This window comes from Macaca thibetana, chromosome 1, assembly GCF_024542745.1.
Source record: "Macaca thibetana thibetana isolate TM-01 chromosome 1, ASM2454274v1, whole genome shotgun sequence".
NCBI lineage: Eukaryota > Metazoa > Chordata > Mammalia > Primates > Cercopithecidae > Macaca > Macaca thibetana.
In genome coordinates this window covers 166,030,630-166,043,802 of record NC_065578.1, presented here as the reverse complement: position 1 = coordinate 166,043,802, position 13,173 = coordinate 166,030,630, and the positions used below count along the sequence as shown (strand labels likewise).

The 13,173-nt window shown below is 36.6% G+C and overlaps 1 protein-coding gene across 1 annotated transcript in view; it reads left to right on the top strand.

Annotated features, from left to right (window-relative positions):
* CRB1 (crumbs cell polarity complex component 1) overlaps nucleotides 1–13,173 on the top strand; it is a 282,711-nt gene that overhangs the window by 3,441 nt on the left and 266,097 nt on the right. Inside the window, exon 2 of the mRNA XM_050765201.1 lies at nucleotides 10,649–10,744. Coding sequence (XP_050621158.1) covers nucleotides 10,735–10,744 — 10 coding nt within the window. The 5' untranslated portion in view covers nucleotides 10,649–10,734. The remainder of the gene's footprint in view (nucleotides 1–10,648; nucleotides 10,745–13,173) is intronic.

Genomic DNA, 13,173 nt, shown 5'->3' with positions numbered 1-13,173 from the left:
CCTCCTTGGTTAGGTATATTCCTAAGAATTTTATTTTATTTTTTTGCAGCTATTGTAAAGGTGGTTGAGTTATTGATTTGATTCTCAGCTTGGATGCTGTTGGTGTATAGCAAAGTTACTGATTTGTGTACATTAATTTTATATCCTAAAACTTTGCTTAATTCATTTATCAATTCTAAGAGCTTTTTGGAGGAATGGGTAGGGTTTTCCAGGTATCATATCATATCATATCAGCAAACAGCAACAGTTTGACTTCTTCACTGATTTGGATGCCCTTTATTTTTTCTCATCTGATTGCTCTGGCTCGGACTTCCAGTACTGTGTTGAATAGAAATAGTGAGAGTGGGCATCGTTTTTTTGTTCCAGTTCTCAGGGGGAATGCTTTCAACTTTTCCCCATTCAGTATAATGTTGGCTGTGAATTTGTCATAGATGACTTTTATTTTGTTAAGGTATGTCCCTTCTCTGCTGATTTAGCTGAAAGTTTTAACCACAAAGGGATGCTGGATTTTGTAAAATGCGTTTTCTGTGTCTATTAAGATGATCATGTGACTTTTGTTTCTAATTCTATTTACATGGTGTATCACATTTATTGACTTGTGAATGTTAAACCATCCGTGCATCCCTGGTATGAAACCCATTGGATCATGGTGGATTATCTTTTCCATATGCTGTTGTAGAGGATTTTTGCATCTGTTTTCATCAGGGATATTGATCTGTAGTGTTCTTTTTTTGTTATATCCTTTCCTGGTTTTGGTATTAGGGTGATACTGGCTTCATAGAATTATTTAGGGAGGATTCCCTCTTTCTCTGTCTTGTGGAATAGTGTTAATAGGATTGGTACCAATTTCTCATTCAATGTCTGATAGAATCCAGCTGCAAATTCATCTGGTCCTGGACTTTTTGTTTTGTTTTGTTTTGGTAGGCAATTTTTTAATTACCATTTCAATGTCACTGCTTGTTATTGGTCCCTTCAGAGTTTCTAACTCTTCCTGGTTTAAACTGAGGGTTGTGCATTTCCAGGAATTTATCCATCTCCTCTAGGTTTTCTAGTTTATGCACGTAAAGATGTACCCAGTAGCCTTTAATAATCTTTTGTATTTCTGTGGTATCAGTTGTAATATCTCTCATTTCATTTCTAATTGTGCTTAATTTGATTTTCTCCCTTTTCTTGTTTAATCTCCTCAGTAGTGGTCTATCGATTTTATTTATCTTTTCAAAGAATCAGCTTTTTGTTTTGTTTATCTTTTGTATTTTTTTTTGTTTCAATATCATTTAGCTCTGCTCTGATCTTTGTTATTTCTTTTCTTCTGCTGGGTGTAGGTTTGGTTTGTTCTTGTTTCTTTAGTTCCTTGAGGTGTGACCTTAGATTGTCTATTTGTGCTCTTTCAGACTCTTTGACGTAGGCATTTAAGGCTATGAACTTTATTCTTAGCACTGCTTTTGCTGTATCCCAGAGGTTTTGATAGGTTGTGTCACTATTATTGTTCAGTTCAGAGAATTTTTAAATTTCCATCTTGATTTTATTGTTGACCTAATGATCATTCAGGAGCAGGTTATTTAGTTTCCAAAGTTTTGAGGGTTCCTTTTGGAGCTGATTTCTAATTTTATTCCACTATGATCTGAAAGAGCACTTGTTATAATTTCAGTTTTCTTAAATTTATTGAGACTCATTTTGTGGCCTATCATATGGTCTGTCTTGGAGAATGTTCCATGTGCCGATGATATATTCTGTAGTTGTCGGGTAGAATGTTCTGTAAATACCTTTTAAGTTGATTTGTTCTAAAGTATAGTTTAAATCCATAATTTCTGTCTTGATAACCTGTCTAGTACTGTCAGTGGAGTATTGAAGTCCCCCAATATTACTGTGTTGCCATCTGTCTCATTTCTTAGGTCTAGTAGTAATTGTTTTGTAAATGTAGGAGCTCCAGTATTAGGTGTATATATATTTAGGACTGTGATATTTTCCTGTTGGACAAGGCCTTTTATCATTATATAATTTCCCTCTTTGTCTTTTTTAACTGCTGTTGCTTTACAGTTTGTTTTGTCTGATATAAGAGTAGCTATTCCTCCTTGCTTTTGGTGTCCATTTGCATGGAATATCCTTTTCCACCCCTTCATTATATGTTGAGTCTCTTGGAGACAGCAGATACTTGGTTGATGAATTTTTATCCATTCTGTCATTCTATATTTTTAAGTGGAGCATTTTGACCGTTTACATTCAACATTACTATTGAGATGTGAGGCACTATTCTATTCATTGTGCTATTTGTTGCCTGAATACCTTGCTTTTGTTTTTTCATTGTGTTTTTATTTTATAGGTACTGTGAGATTTATGCTTTAAGGAGATTTTATTTTGGTGTATTTTGAGGATTTGTTCCAAGATTTAGAGCTCTTTTTAGCAGTTCTTGTAGTGCTTGGTAGTGGTGAATTCTTTCAGCATTTGTTTGCCTAAAAAAAGACTGTATCTTTCCTTCAGTTTTGAAGCTTAGTTTTGCAGGATACAGAATTCTTGGCTGATTATTTTGTTTAAGGAGGGTAAAGATAGGGCCCCAATCCCTTCTAGCTTGTAGGGTTTCTGCTGAGAAATCTGCTGTTATTCTAATAGGTTTTCCTTCGTGGGTTACCTGATACTTTTGCCTCATGGCTGTTAAGATTCCTTCCTTCATCTTGACTTTAGATAACCTTATGACTGTGTGCCTAGGTGATGATCATTTTGCAATAAATTTCCCAGGTGTTCTTTGAGCTTCTTGTATTTGGATGTCTCTGTCTCTAGCAAGACTGGGGAAATTTTTTTTCAATTAGTCTCTTAAATGTATTTTCCAAACTTTTAGATTTCTCTTCTTCCTTAGGAACACCAGTTATTCCTAGGTTTGGTCATTTAACATAATCCCAAACTTCTTGGAGGCCTATGTTCTTTTTTTAAATTATTTTTTCTTTGTCTTGGTTGGATTGAGTTAATTCAAAAGCCTTGTCTTTGAGCTCTGAATTTCTTTCTTTTACCTGTGCAATTCTATTGCTGAGACTTTCCATTGTATTTTGCATTTCTCTAAGTATGTCCTTCATTTCCAGAAGTTGTGATTTTTTTTTTTATTTATGCTATCTATTTCACTGAAGGTTTTTCCCTTGACATCTTGTGTCTTTTTTTATATTGCACTAAGCTGGACTTCACCTTTCTCTGGTACCTCCTTGATTACTTAATAATCAACTTTCTGAATTCTTTTTCTGGCAATTCAGAGTTTTCTTCTTGGTTTGGATCCATTGATGTTGAGCTAGTGTAATCTTTTTGTGTTGTTAAAGAACCTTGTTTAGTCATATTACCAGAATTGTTTTTCTGGTTACTTCTCTTTTGGGTAGACTACATTAGAGAGAAGATCTGGGGCTCAAGGGCTGCTGTTCAGATTCCTCCATCCCATGGATTGCTCCCTTAATGTGGTGCTCTCCCCCTTCCCCTAGGTTTGTGGTTTCCTGAGAGCCAGACTGCAATGATTTTTATTTTTCTTCTGGATGTAGCCACCCAGTGGAGCTACCAGGCTCCAGAAGCGTCTGCACAGAGTCCTGTGATGTGAACTCTCTTCAGGTTTCCCAGCTGTGGATACCAGCACCTGCTCTGGTATAGGTAGTAGGGGAGTGCAGTGGATTCTGTGAGGGTACCTGGTTGTATTTTTGTTAAATGTGCTGGTTTTCTGTTGGTTGGCCTCTAGCCAGGAGATAATGCTTTCAAGACCACATCACCTCTGGTTGTGTAGGAAGGATACAAACTTGCCCTAGACTCAGGCATTAGGCGGGGCCATAGAGTTCCCCAGGAACTATGTCCTTTGTCTTTGGCTACCAGGGCAGGTAGAGAAAGACTATCAGGTGGGTACAGGGTTAGGTGTGTCTGAACTCAGACTCTCCTTGGGCAGGGTTTGCTGTGGCTGCTGTAGGGATGGGGGTGTGGTTCTCACACCAATGGAGTTACGTTCCCAGGAGGACTATGGCTGCCTTTGCTGCATGTGGGTCACCAAGAAAGTGGGGAAAGCCGGCACTTACAGACCTCACCTGGCTCCCACACAACCCAAAAGGCCAGTCTCACTCCCACCATGCCCCACTAACAGCACCGAGTTTATTTCCAGACGGCATGTGAGCAGGGCTCAGAACTTGCCCTAGGCTACCAGCCTCCCAACTGAGAAAGCAAGCAGAGCTTACAGGTTTCATGCTTCCCCACATGCCTCAGCTTCTGTGCTGTGTCTGCACTCCCGATTTGCTCCCTCTCCCAAGTTCTGTCTAGAAACTTTGCATTCAATCAAAATTGTTCAGCTGGAAGTTTCTTTCTTTTGCTGTTTTTGTTTTGGTTTGGTTTAGTTTGGTTTTTTTGAGACAGAGTCTTGCTCTGTCGCCCAGACTGGAGTGCAGTGGTGGCGATCTTGGCTCACTGCATCTTCCACCTCCCAGGCTCAAGCAGTTCTCCTGCTTCAGCCTCCTGAGTAGCTGGGACTACGGGCAAGTGCCACAATGCCTGGCTAATTTTTTGTATTTTTAGTAGGGACAGGGTTTCCCCATGTTTGCCAGGCTGGTCTTGAACTCCTTACCTCAGGTTATCTGCCTGCCCCAGCCTCCCAAAGTGCTGGGATTACAGGTGTGAACCACAACACCTGGCCTCTCCTGTGGTCTTTTCCCAGTTCCCCTGGCAGCCCTTTCCAAAAAACCCCTGTGAGACAAAATCAGAAATGGCTTCCCTGGGGACCAAGAGTGTGCATAGGGCTACGTCTTCTACTCCCGTATTTCGCTCAGCTCTCTAAATTTGTCTCAGCTCCATGTAAGTCCAAATCCTTCTCCTGTGATCTGGACCTTCAGGTTCCCCAGTGGGGGTATGTATTTGGAGGCAGATGATCCCGCTTTTACGCATTCACACTTTGGGGATTCAGTTTTTCCACTGTCTCCCGGGGCAGCTATCTGCTTCCTTCAAAGGGTCTGTGGATTCTCTCAGCTTTCCTGGCATGTTCCTATGGTAGTTCTTGGAGCAAAAGTTCACTATGTGAGCCTCCACACACTGCTCTGTCCATCCAAGTGGGAGCTGTAAGTTAGTCCTGCCCCCATTCACCATTTTTTTTTCCATATGGAGAAATTATTAGTTAATGAAGTTGCAGGATATAACACTGAAGTAAAAATAAAATAGTATTTACCTATAACTACTGTGATAGTTCATTTTGTCAACTTGGCTAGGCTGTGGTACCCAATTATGGGGTCAAACATCCTGAGGATGTTGCTGTGGAGGGGTGTTTCGTATGTGATTAACAGGCAGTTAAGTAGACTTTGAGTAAAAAAAAATTACCCTCCATAAAGTGGTAGACCTCATTCAATCAGTTGAAGGCCTTAAGAGCAACACAGTTTTCATGAAGAAAAAGAAATTCTCTCCAGGAGTTCAAGGTAGAAACCCTACGTGGGTTTTCAGCTTGCTGTCCTGTGGAATTCAGTCTCAAGACTGGAACATCAACTCTTACGAGGATTTCCCATCTGTGGACCTGTCCCAGGGATTTCAGACTGGCCAACCTCCACAATCATGTGCGCCAATTCCTTCCAGTCAATCAAACAATCAGTCTGCCTATCTAGCCTATTGCTTCTGCTTCTCTGGAAAACCATGACTAATACAACAGCAATGAAAATTCAGATAATAAAACTTGAAAACAATGTCATAGGATTTCTTCATTCATGTAGCACCAACATCCATGTCTCTAAGATGCCAGAAGTTTTTGTCAGAGAAAGTAACAGGTGAGACAAGAGCCCATAGGAGAGAGTATAGTCTGCAGAAGGCCAAGAAAGAAAGGGGAGCTACACACTCTAGAATCTCTTTCCAGTGTCTTTCTTTTGCTGATCTGTCTTGGCCTTAACATCTTTAACAAGCTGTTTCACAAGTTTATTTCTAAAGATGAAAATGTTTTTCTTCATTTATTCAATAGAATATATATTGAGCAAATACTTTGTACCAGAAATATTACATTTTAAATAAGCTTAGTCATAAACAGATGTTTTTCAGTAGCATCAGAAATGTAGAATACCTGGAAATGAATCTGATGAATTATGTTCAACATTTATACACATTTCTCTATGACAGAAGCTGGAAAACTTTTTTATAAGTAGCAACTATGAAATATTTTAGTGTTTATCCCACTTTCTTCTGCATTCTAACAACGCACTAAAACTGTAAAAATTATTCTTGTTTTGTGAACCACACCAAATAAACCACAGGTTGGATCTGGCATATCAACAGCCATTATTTCCTAACCACCACCTCTAAAACAGACTTCAGAGAAATTAAGAAGATTTAATAATTGAAGAAATGTGCTTCCTGTGCCACTGTAACAAAACACCACAGAATGGGCAACTTACATACAATAGAAATTTATTCCTCACAGTTCTGAAGTCTGGGAAGTCCAAGATCAAGGGGCCAGCATTCAGTGTCTGGTGAGGGCTTTCTTGCTGTTTCTTCACATGGCAGAAGAGATGAACACTGTGTGCTCATGTGGCAGAAGGCAGAAGAGCTAAACTAGTTACCTCTGGTCCTTTTATAAGGTGGACCTCTCATGAGAATCACTTCCCAAAAGACCCTGCCTCTTAATGCCACCACAAAGCGGATTAAGTTTCAACTCATAAAATTTGCTGGTCATTTCAGACAATAGTATGCCATATTCATAGATTGGAAAAATCAATATTATGAATATGTTAATTGTTATCAAATTAATCTGTAGATTTAAAGACATCAATAAATTGAAATTCATCAATATTAAACTTTTTTTCTTTTCAAAAGACAATGTTAAGAAAATAAAAAAGCAAGCCACACATTGGTAAAATACATTTGGCAAGCATATATCTGGCAAAGAACTTATATCTAGAATATAAAAAGAACTCTTAACTAATCAGTGAGACAAAACATATATACTAATATAAAATGGACAAAATATATACTTCATGAAAGAAGATGAGCACAGGGAAAGATCTTTTTTATCTTTAATTTGCATTTTAAGGAAAATGCAAATTAAAACCACAATGAGATACCACTATACATTCATTAGAATAACTGAAGGTATAAAGACAAACAGTATCAAGTGTTTATGAGGACATAGATAAACTGAAAATCTCATACACTTCCGGTGGGAATGGAAACTGGTATAGCACTTGGAAAAACAGTTGAGCAATTTCCAAAAACATTAAACTTGCACATACATACAAACTAACCATTCCATCCTTACTGAAGAGAAATGAAAGTGTATATCTGTACAGTCTTATATACACAAAAGATCATGACAGATTTACTTGTAATAACCAAACATTGGAAACAACCCAAATGTCCAAAAACAGATAAATTGATAAATAATTTGTATATTTGTATAATAAAATATTACTTCTACACAAATAATAGAGCAAATTGATGATAAAAGCAACAACATAGGTGAGTCACAAAATAACTTGTTGAGTAAAATACAAAAGGACTCTTCTATCTGATCAAAACTCTAAAAACTGCAAGTTGTAATAGCAGAAAGCCAATCAGTTTGTTGTGTGGAGACAACTGGGGGACAAGGGTAGGGGAAGAGTGATAAATTACAAAAGGGCACAAGAAAACTTTTGTTCGTTACTTTGATTATAGTGATGGTTTCATGAGGGTGTACATATGTCATAACTGATCAAATTATACACTTTAAGTGTACACAGAGTACTGTATAAGCCTAAAAAAAGCCATTAAAAAAGAGTGTCACCCAGACACATGAACAAAGACACACAATGAAACAAAACAATAGAAAATTCAGAAATGGATGCAAATTTGCAGGCAAATTTACTATATAAAAAGATAAAATTTCAAGTCCACGGCAAAAAGATAGACAATCCTGAAAATGAGAGTGGATAAAGAGGTGAACATCACAAATAAAAGTTTCATATAAACTTCTCAGCAGATCTAGAGAAATTCCAAATGGATCAAAGGTTTCAGTGTAAAAATTGAAAATATGTAAGTACTATACCAAAATGCAAGCAGACTTCTAAATAACAGTAAAATGGGAAATAGCATTTCCCACAAATCGTAATTCACAAGTAATTAAGGCAAAAAAATGTTAAATCAACAATACAAAAAATTTTGAAATTTGCATGGAGAAGTTCCAATATAAGTAATAGTGTATTAAGTGATTCAACCCAACTCTTCTGCTGAGAATGGATACAACAAAATGTTTTTAAACAAGAACTTCTGTCCTGAATGCACAGAAGAACTACAAAGTCTATGTGTAAAGAATTGTGTTGACATGATCTGCAAGAAGAGTGAGTCACAAAAAGATATCCTGGTATTTGGGGGAGCTTCTCCCTAAAAATAGTTACTGCTTAGAAAGCAGCTGCTGAAAGGCTGATAAGACGAGCAGAGCAGATCCCTAGACTTGTGAGACAAAAACATAAAAATTAAAATTATAAGGACCTCAAAAAAGAAAGTGTCCTAATAAAAATCCCATGTGACTTGGAAAGCCCTAGCCTTGAGTAAAAGTATACCAGAATTCAGTCACCAACCACAAGACTGAAGCTCTTTTTTAAAACATTTTTTGGATAGATCATACATTTGGCCACAAACAAATCTTCTAAAATTTGAAAAGCTTGATGTTATACCAAGTATTTTTTCCAACTGAAATGGTATGAAGGTAGAAATCAATAACAGGGAGAATATTGAAAAATTTACAAACATATGGAGATTAAGCAACACACTCCTGAACAACCAATGGTTCAAAAAAGAAAAGTCAAAAGGGAAATTAAAAAATATATTGATACAAACTAAAATGGAAACACAACACACCAAAACTTACAGAATATAGCAAAAGCAGTTCTAAGAGTGAAACTTATAAACACCTACATTAAGAAAAAAGAAAACGCTCAAACAACATAACTTTCCACCTCAAAGAAGTAGAAAAGAAAGAACAAGCTAAGCCTAAAGTTAGTTTGGGCTAGCAGAAGGAAGAAGATGATAAAGATAAGAACCAAAATAAATGAAATAGATGCTAGAAAAAAAGCAATGAAACTAAAAGTTGTGTGTGTTTTTTTTTTTTTTTTTTTTTTTTTTCCGCAAGGGAGAAAAAACAAAGTTGGCAAACCTTTAGCTAGACTAAGAAAACAATAGAGAAGACTCAAAACCAGAAATGAAACAGGAAACGTTACATTTGACACCACAGAAAAACAAAAGATTGCAAGAGACTACAGTTGACCCTTAAACAACATGACTTTGAACTGCAGGAGTCCACTTACATGTGGATTTTTTTTTCAATAAATATAGTCTGACCTCCATATGCATGAGTTCAGCATCTGAAACCAAACATGAATGGAAAATAAGAGTATTCATGGGATGCAAAACCTTCTTATATGAAGGACCAAATTTTAATATTCACAAGTTCATGGGCCTACTCCGGGAATTGAGTATGTGTGGATTTTGGTATCCATGGGTGGTCCTGGAACCAATCCCCTGTGGATCCTGAGGGATGACTATACTGTGAACAACTATACACTGATAAATTGGATAGCTTAGAAGAAATGGATAAACTTCTATAAGCATACAACCAATCAAAGCTGAATCATATAAAAAGTCTGATCTGAACTAAAATAAAAAACAAGTAATGAATTGAATTAGTAATGAAAAACCTCACAACAAAGAAAAGTCCAGGACCAGAACTTTCACTAGTAAATACTACCAATATTTAAAGAACGATTACTACTAATCCTTCTCAAGCTCTTCCAAAAACTCGAAGAGAAAGGAATACCTCGGAACTCTTTTCATGAGCCCAGCATTACCCTGATACCAAAGCCAGACCAGGCAGGATACAGTAGGAAAAAAAAAAAGTTACAGGCTAATGTCCCTGATGAACATAGATACAAAAATCCTAACAACAAAACAAAAAGACTGGCAAATTGAATTCAAAAACATATTAAAAGGATCACAAGCCTTGATCAAGTGATATTTATTCCTGGGATGCAAGAATGACTAACCATAAAAGTGATACATTAACAGAATGAAGGAAAAAACATGATCATTTCAATAGAGGCAGAAAAAATATTTGACAAAACTCAACATTCTTCAATGATAAAAACTCTCAACAAATTAGGTACAGAAAGAATGTACATCAGCATAATAATGGCCATTGGTATAGTGTATAGTTTGGCTGTGTGCCTACCAAAATCTCATCTTGAATTGTAGTTCCCGTAATCCCCAAGTGTCATGGGAAGGACCCAGCAGGAGATAATTTTTTGTTTGTTTGTTTTTTTGAGACGCAGTTTCACTCTTGTTGCCCAGGCTGGAGTGCAATGGCGTGATCTTGGCTCACCACAACCTCTGCCTCCCGGGTTCAAGCAATCTTCCTGCCTCAGCCTCCTGAGTAGCTGGGATTACAGGCATGTGCCACCATGCGTGGCTAATTTTGTATAAAGAGACAGGGTTTCTCCATGTTGGTCAGGCTGGTCTCAAAGCCCCAACCTCAAGTGGTCACCCGCCTTGGCCTCCCAAAGTGCTAGGATTACAGGCATGAGCCACTGTGCCCGGTGGGAGGTAATTTAATCAGCAAGGCAGTTACCTCCGTGCTGTTTTCTTGATTGTGAATGAGTTCTCATGATATCTGATGATTTTAAAAGGGACTTTTCCCCCTTTTACCCAGCACTTCTTTCTCCTGCCATCATGTGAAGAAGAACGTGTTTGCTTCCCTTCCACCATGATCATAAGTTTCCTGAGGCCTTCCCAGCCATGCAGAACTGTGAGTCAATTAAACCTCCTTTCTGAATAAAAGCTGAAAGGACCCCAGAGGTTATTGCAACTCAGTACTTTTCCCATTAATCCAGTCATACATCATTTATATCAATGACATATGTCGATAAAGAATGTAACTGGGTCTCAGTTTAATCTACTGGAACATATATCTGCATTTTTCTTTGCAATGGGAGCATCTATTTTGATTTAAATATCCTTAAATTGTTTGTCAGTTTTTACTTAATCATATCAACCAAGAGTTGGAACATCTTTAAATTTCTTAAACTTAACAGCATGCTCTTTTGCCCCCTATCTGGTCTTCTGAATGTAGTTTCCTTTCCTTAGAATATTCTTTCTCCAGTATGTTACCACTTTACCCCCATGTTGGTATAGTCCCATTCATCTATTCAAGTAGTTTCAGATTAGGCATTTTCTCCTTGAAGAAGTTTGCTGTGCATTCAAATGCAGGCTAATGTCCCTCCTTTATTTACTCTCAGAACACTATAGCTCCCATATTACATGGTTGCTTGCCTACTCACCTATGGAACTAAAATATCTATGAGGACAGAAGCCATATTAATTCTATTTATGGCTGTATCCTTAACAACTAGTAAAATGTATAGATCCTGATAATAAGCCAGTAAATAGTTTTGAATAAGTAAACTAGTTGGAAGTTGTCAATTAGACATTAGTGAGAAGCCAGAAGTATACTATAATACTGCATCTTGCTAATATTGAGCTACTCTTTTACCCTTAAGTTAGTGTAAAGATACAAGTTTTTCACTGGAGGAACCAAAATTATTATAAATCCTGGTGTGATATTTACCTTCACTAAAAATTAATTATGATTCAAAAGAATATAGAGCTAGATTATTTATTTAAATTAGGGCAATGGAAATTTTAGAAACTAGTACTCAAATATCATAGTAGTTAAGAGAATAATAGTGTACTGCAATGAGGTCAAAACTGAAGAGGGCCTACAGGCTCCTTTGAAAGACTTACATGAGTGTCAGCTGCCATAGGTCAGGAATGAGGACAGTTCCTTGTGATTTGTGAGAAACATTTACTCTGTCATCTTCAGAGAAAGACCAACTGAGGAAAGCATGGTTATAAAGTGACATTCAAGCCCTTCATCTTATAAAAGTCCCATAAAGAAAGAACATTCTCAAGAAAGTGAAAAGACAACCCACAGAATGGGAGAAAATATTTGAAAATCATAAATCTGATAAGAATCTAGTATCTAGAATATATAAAGAACTCTTACAAATCAACAATAAAAAACAACCCAATTTTTAAAGTGTACATCGAATTGAAATATTTTTCCAAAGATGTATGAATGCCAATAAACACGTGAACAGATACTCAATATCATTAGTACTTATGGATGGAAATACAAACCAAAGTCACAATAAAGTACCATTTCATACCTATTAAGATGGCTGTAATTTAAAAATTGTTGTTGGTGAGAATATAAAATGATGCACCTATTTTGGAAAACAGATTGTCAGTTCCTCGATATTAAACATGTGACCCAGAAATTTTACTCCTATGTGTATGCCTAAGAGAATTGAAAGCACATGTTCACACAAAAATTTGTACATAAGTGATAGCTGCATTATTTATAGCAGCCTCAAATTGGAAACAATGCAAATGTCCATCAACTGATGAATGGATAAACAAAATTTGATATATCCATGCAAATAAATATTCACCATAAAAAGGAATAAAGTACTGACACATGCTACAACATGGATGAACCTTGAAAACATACTAAGAGAAAGAAGTAAAAACACAAAAGACCACATACAGTATGAATCTCTTTACATAAAATGTCCAGAATACAAATTTATAGAGTTGGAAAGTAGATTAGTAGTTCGTAGGGGATAGAGAGAGAGGAGAATGAGGAATTACTGCTATTGGGTATGGGTTTTTTGGAGGTGATGAAACTGTTCTAAAATTAGATAGTGGTCATTTTGCACAACGTCACAAACATACTAAAATTGTCAAATTGCACATATTAAAATGGTGAACTTTACGATCATGAACTATATCTCAAAACAATATATTCTAAGAGACTGTAACAATATAGAAAAATACTTATGTAATACTTTTTATGTGAAAACAAATAGTACTTGTTGCCCATAGGGCATGATCACATACATAGGACGGAATTGCACTGAGTAAAGATGGGAAGACATTGCACCCCAATATTAACAGAGGTTGTCTCTGTGTAGTGGGGGTGATACAAGATTTTCTTTTCTTCAATTAAAAAAAATTTTGGCTCTTCTATTTTAAACATGTATTTTTATAATAAAAAAATTGTTAAAAGTACCATAAAGAGAGCAGATGATGTCATAGTCTTCTAGACTTTAGAGTCAAAATCAGAGCTTGCCACCTATGCCAGGGAAGGAACAAGAAAGGTGTGTCAGTTTATCA